At 65.0% G+C, this 6,162-nt stretch overlaps 1 protein-coding gene across 1 annotated transcript; it reads right to left on the bottom strand.

Moving 5' to 3' along the window:
• Positions 1-980: 980 nt before the first annotated feature.
• EN2 (engrailed homeobox 2) lies at positions 981-5,145 on the bottom strand. The gene is made up of 2 exons (XM_060020085.1): positions 4,458-5,145; positions 981-1,297 (listed from the first exon to the last, which is right to left on the bottom strand). Exons 1-2 carry the CDS (start codon positions 5,143-5,145, stop codon positions 981-983), a joined length of 1,005 nt encoding a protein of 334 aa, XP_059876068.1.
• Between the last annotated feature and the right edge of the window lie 1,017 nt (positions 5,146-6,162).

The raw sequence follows: 6,162 nt of genomic DNA, 5'->3' as shown, positions 1-6,162 counted from the left end.
TCCCTCTCCAGGCCTCTGCCGGCCAGAGACGAGGCAGTGGACCTTGGCCGCGTTTCTGGGGCCCACGCGGCCCCTGGGCAGCTGACGGAGCCGCAGGGGAGTCTCTGGGCCCAGGCCCGGAGGGGTGGGGCGGCCTCACCGCCCGCGGGCTTCCGGCCACATACCCGGCCCCTCGGCCCTGAGCGCCGGAGCGGGTGCCCGGAGGTGGGAGGCGCGCAGCTGGACTGGGGACAGAGACACAGACGCAGACGGAAGCACGCAGGGAGGCGCGGGCCAGGCCTCGGCGAGGAGGGGGACCGGAGGACCGGGAGGGAAGGCAGGAGGCGGGGACGGGGGAGCCGGCCGTGGGCCCCTCGGCCCAGGCAGCCCGGCACGTCCAGGCGCGATGCGGGAGAGGGCGGGGGTGGGGGCCGAGCCTCCAGCCGCCGCCCCGCCAGGGCCCTTTCGCCGCCGACTGCCGGACGGCGAGGCCGAGGCCGGGGATGCGGCCCCTCCTGCTGCCCTCACCAAGCCCACACGAACAAAGTGGCAGAACTCATAGACCAAGTAGGAGCTATTTATTCGGTTCACAGTCGTGTGAAATGCAGCAATAAAAATCTTTGGACTTCAGCAAGTTGTTTTAATTTTTTTCTTCTTTTGAAATTAAAAAAAAGAAAAAAAGTGTCCGATGTCCCATAATGGAACTTAGGGGATTAAAAAAGATGAAACCCTACGCAGCCTCCTTCGCAAAAAAAAAAAAAATCGTAAAATTAGCATAATCTCATAAACATAAGAAAACTCAAAAAATATTTTATAGTCAGATATTTTGGATTTTACACCTCCTGTAAATTATATATACAGAGAATATTGCAGAACCATAGCTAATACACGGTATTTTCACTATTAATGCTGGTATAATCTTTATACACTGGCCCTTTATTTATGATTTGAAATTATTGCATTGTTTAGCTCGGACTGAGACTGGGCTTGGAGCCTGCCCCCTACTCACTGTCCGACTTGCCCTCCTTGGCGGTGGTGGAGTGGTTGTACAGGCCCTGCGCCATGAGGTGCACGGCCAGCGTGTTCTTGTTGCCCGTGGCCTTCTTGATCTTGGCGCGCTTGTTCTGGAACCAAATCTTGATCTGTGACTCGTTGAGGCTGAGCTCCTGGGCCAGGCTCTGGCGCCGCTGCTCCGTCAGGTACCTGTTGGTCTGGAACTCGGCCTTGAGCCTCTGCAGTTGCTCCGCCGTGAAGGCCGTGCGGGGCCGCTTGTCCTCTTTGTTGGGGTTCTTCTTCTTTGGTTTGCGAGACCTGGGACCTAGATAGGCATGGCGGACACAGAGAACCCGGGTGAGGAGGGCTGCAGGCCTGCCTTCTTACTCAGGGGTGGGTCACCCATGGGCACGGAAGGATGCAGAAGCCGGGAGGGAGGCGGCTGCCCAGGTCCAGCTGGAGGAAAGCTGGCCTGGACTTGAGATGGGACGGGGCGGAGCTCCCACCCACCTCCAGGACCCTCCCCTGGGGAGCGAGGAGGTGGCCCAGGGAGTCTGCAGGAGGGACTGTGAGTGCGGGTGAAGGGCAGGCTTAGCAGAAAGGGCTCCGGATGAAAGGAGAACTCCTGCAGGAAAGCGAAAAACCACAACTTTGTGGCCAGGCTTCTTCTAGCCCTTTCTGAGGTTCTGTCCAGGAATAAGGACAGGACGGGGGTAGGTGCTGGAAGAGAGGTGAGGGGGAAAGATCGGGGCGGGGCAGCCAGAGTAGCAGGAAGAGCCCTGGGGGGTGTAAAGGGACTCCCACAGGGAACACCCCCAGGTCCTAAGGGCCGGGGGTGCAGGGGCAGGTGGGCCCCGAGAACAGGAGGGGCCCAGACGTCTGCCTCCCCACGGGAAGGCGCCCACATGTCCTTGCCTGCGTGGGGCTGGAGCACTGAGCTTCCTACCCCTTCACCACACCAGGTCTCCCCAGTCCCCTGTCCAGGAGAGGGGGCACGGCGCACGGTCGGGAGCGGAGGCCGCTGGGGGCCCGGGTGACCTTGGACAGAGGTTCACACTTCTGACCCCTCACACCTCCTCCGCTGGGACACCCCACAGCACTTGAGGTTGGCTTGGGACAGAGGTGGTAAGGCTCTCAGGACCTGGCCATGAGAAAAGGCCTGAGAAAGGAGAGCAGAGGGAAGGGGGCCAAGTGCGTTCTTTTCGTTGGTTTCAGAAGGTGGGCCCCGCGAGCATGTCTGTGAGGTAAGAGGCCTTTGCAGGACGGAGTCACGGCTGCACGCCTGGGGTTCTTAATCTGTGAAGTGTGTGAATTGACTCTGGGGGGCTCCTGGCCCCAGCTTCTTCCGAGGCACCCTCGGTGGGAGGCTGGAGAAGGCTAGACCTCGGGCAGCCGGAGCACCCAGGTCCCCGCCCCTCGCCCCCCGCCCCTCTGCAGGGTCAAGGGGCTGCCGGGCCACGCAGCGCAGCGCTGCCGGAGGGATCCAGCTGCGAGCCCCCCCGGAGGCACCCGGACCCGGACCAGGACGGTGGGTTCGGTCCTCAGCTCGCGCGGAGCGAGGGGTCTGGGACGGTCCGCAGGCCCAGGAGGCGCCGAGCCCCCCCTCCCCCGCCCACCGAGCCCCGTCCTCCCTCTGCGGGAGGCACGATCGGAAAGAGGGGGCCGTGCGCGCTGGCGAGGGGGCGCCAAGGGCTGATTCGGCTCACACTCCGGGCCTTTTAGCTTCCAGAGCACGCCCGCGCTCACACCCACCCACGCGCACTGCCCCACGCGCGCGCACACTCACGGTCCCGTCGCACCCACGCCGAGGGCACCGGCTCCTCGCCCAGACGCCTGGCTCTTACCGGGGGGGTGCGGATCCGGGGCGGCGGCCAGCGTCCCTGGCGCGCCAAGGAGGAAGGTGGTGTCTCGGCGAGGCCTCGACAGGCCCCGGGCGGCCCCGCGCCTGCTCGGACCCCCACCGAAGCCTCGCGTAGCGGAGCCGGTTCTCCGTCTCCACTCCCGCCTTCCCCACCCCCCCAAACTCCTCTGGTCCTGGGGCGCTCGCACACAACGAATCAGCCCACAAAAGATACACACCATTTCACGCAAAGAAAATCTTCCTAAAATCAGAATTTTTAGTTCCTTTTCTTTCTTGATTTTCTTTCAAACCGCAAACACTTATGGAGTCTCGCAAACAGGACCAAACCTCCGCAAGAAAACTCTGCGTTGCTGCTTTCTTAAACGCCAAGAAACAAATCTTGTCTTACGGGTTTTTTGTTTTTTTTAAAGTCCAGGAAGACCAGCCGCCGAGCCAGGCCTGGCTGCCGGGCTCCCGCGGGCCACTGGGGCCTGGCGCGGCCGCGACTTCGGCGCCGCACAAAGCCGGGCCGAGGCTCCTCGCCGGCCGCATTGTGAGCCTATATGTTAATTAAATATTAACAAAGGAGAGAGGCGAGAACAATGGAGCAAATTTCAGATCTAGCTGGAGAAATCTGGATTTCATCAGAGATATACACACCATCTCTGCGGGAAGGCGGCCAAGGGGTGACTTAGTTGTGCTGTGAATTGGGTAAACAACCCCCGCAAAACAGTTGAGGGCTGGGGGGGAAAAGGGGGTCCGGCCTGCGCTGCCGGCTCGGGGACAAATGGAGTCTGCGCCTAATGGCGGTTCGCAGCCGCAGACCCGCATTTAATGCGGCTGATGATTTCTACAGGGGCATGGACTTAGCTTTTAAAAATCCCGGATCTATGAAAAATACGCCCAGAAGCTCTGCACACCCTCACGGGCTCCCGCCACATTTCCTCTGAAATCTGCTCCTTTCCTACGCAAAGCTGCCCCAGGAAAGCTCTGGGAAAGGTCCTTTCCATTTGGGGATTGCAGGCCTCCCTCCTCCAAGCTGTGTGCGCGCCGGCTCGGCAATCAAACCAGGCACGGGGCAAAGGGCGCCTCTGTTTCCATCCCTTCCCTCCGCGGATCCCCCCAGATCCCCTCATCAACCCCAGCGGAGGAAGAGCAGACAGCCTTGCTTTCTTCCCCGGCCACATCTGGGATAACTGGGTCGTAGAATGAGTCTAGGTCTGCGGTGGGCTGGGCGTGGGTCCCGGGTCTGGACTGAGTTGGAAGAACGCGGAGAAGGAGTAGAGAGTGTGAGCTTCCGGGCCTGTCTGCCAGCCACCCCGTTCCCACCAAATAAACTCCAGCCAAGGGACGGATGGGCTAGGGGCTGCAAGGAGAGGCCCAAAAGGCAAGAGAGAAAGGAGGTCCTGTGCTTTTGCTGTTCTACGAAACCTGTACCCCCTTGTGAATCAGTCCTGTCCCCTCTTCTCCTGGCCGCTGCCGGGATCAGCGTCAGCCGCAAACAATGTCGCTGTGTGTACGTCTTTGTGTTGGGAGACGGGGATCCTGGTGTCTTCTTCCTCCGGGTAAGTTCCCGCGCCAGCGCTTCCCCGCAACCCCACGGGCGTCCCCACGGCGGGCCAGGACATGGGTCCCCAGGACTCACCTGAAGAAGGTCGGTCCGAGTAGCGCGTGCAGTAGACCCAAGCCGGCCAAAGCATGGGCTGCGCACCCAGGTTGGCGCTGGCCTGCGAACTGTCCGAGTCCGAGCTCACAGACAGGTCGCCGCCGCCCAAGCCGCGGGCCTTGAGCGCCCCGTCCAGGGGGCCCCCGGGGCCTCCGCCTTTCTTGGCGCCGCTGTGCAGCGAGAGCGCCTTGGAGCCGCCTTCGCCATCACCCGAAGAGTCGCCGCCGCCACCGCCGGGCAGCGGTCCGCCCGCACCCGGCGCACCCGGCGCGTTCTGCCGGGGCTCCCGGCTCGACCCCAGGAGCTGCTCGGCGCCGCCCGCGCCGCCGCTTCCCTCCGCGCCGCCCGCGCCGCCTTCGCCGCCGCCTCCGCCGCCTCTGCCTCTTCCGGAGCCGGCACAGCACGTCCCCGCGTCCTTTCTCCGGCCGAACTCGGGCCGCAGGATGTTGTCGATGAAGAAGTTGGTAATGCGGTGTGGATGCTGGTGGTTGCCCGGCGCCTGCAGGACCGCGGGCAGCATCAGAGCCCGCCGGCGGCCAGTGTCCGCGTCGCCCGGGCTGCTGCCGCCGCCGCCCGAGCCGCCGCTGGGGCTGGATTCCGGCTGCCGCTGCCCCTCCACCGCCACCGCCGCCGCCGCTTCGCTGGGCTTGGGGTCATTCTCCTCCATGCTGTTGGCAACAAATCCCAAATCGCTTCTCCGGGGAGTCCCTCCAATCAGCCCTCGCTCGGCCCGCTCGCTCTGCACGCGGAGACTCTCGCGGCCAGCCCGTGCCCCTACCCCGCCGAGTCTTCCGAGGGCGTGCGCGGCGGCCACAGCCAGGGCTGGGCTCCTACAAGTCGCCGGCCGCTCTCAGAGCGGAGCCACGTTCCAATCCACGAGTTGAGTTAGAAAATACCAAGAGTCGCCCCGCGCCCAGATGCCGGGAGATTCAAAAGAGTCCGGTCCTCGTCTTCGCAGCGCACCCGGGCGCTAGACAGTCACAATGATCCAGCGTGGACCCGGGGCGCCTCCGGGCTCCGCGCTCCTCTCCACGTCCGGCTGCCTCCGTTCCGGCGCTGCCGCGGCGGCCGCCCGGGACTAGAACTCCGCGCATGCAGGCAGCGCGCTCCCCCGCGCTCACGCCCGCCGGGGCCCACTCGGGCCGCCGCCGCCGCCCGGCCGCCCCCGCCCGCGCGCCCCGGCCGGCCCTCGAGGGTGCGGGGCGCGAGCGGTCAGCGCGCCCGCCGCCGCCAGCACGCACATGGAGGCCCGCGGGCCTGCGCTGCGCTCCGCCGGCCTCGGGGCCCCCTCCGCGCGGCCGCCGCCCCGCTGCGGACCGGGGCGCCCCACCGGCGTGCGGCCGCGCCCCCGCCGAGCCCCGCCGAGCCCCGCGGCCCGAGTCGCATGGGTGAGCGGCGGGAGGCGCGGGCACGGCCGGGCCGGGCCGGGCTGGGCCGCCCGCGCTCCCTCGCCGTCTGCGCGCCCTCGCCGCCTCGGCCTCCGCGCGGCTCGGAAATTTCCAGGCCACTCAGCGCAACCCGAGACACTTTGACTCTGGATTTTTGTTCTTATTTTTAACAGAGCCCCCTCAAGTGACGTCGCGGGCCGGTCTCCTGGACACGTGCCTCGGGCCAATGGTCGCGGCGCCGCGCGCCCACGTGACGCGCCGGCGGCCGCTCGGTGACAGGAGCCTCCCGCCGCCCC

Source organism: Delphinus delphis, chromosome 9 (genome assembly GCF_949987515.2).
Source record: "Delphinus delphis chromosome 9, mDelDel1.2, whole genome shotgun sequence".
In the NCBI taxonomy this organism is placed as follows: domain Eukaryota; kingdom Metazoa; phylum Chordata; class Mammalia; order Artiodactyla; family Delphinidae; genus Delphinus; species Delphinus delphis.
The sequence above is the reverse complement of the archived record's forward strand: the minus strand, read 5'-3'. Positions and strand labels throughout refer to the sequence as shown.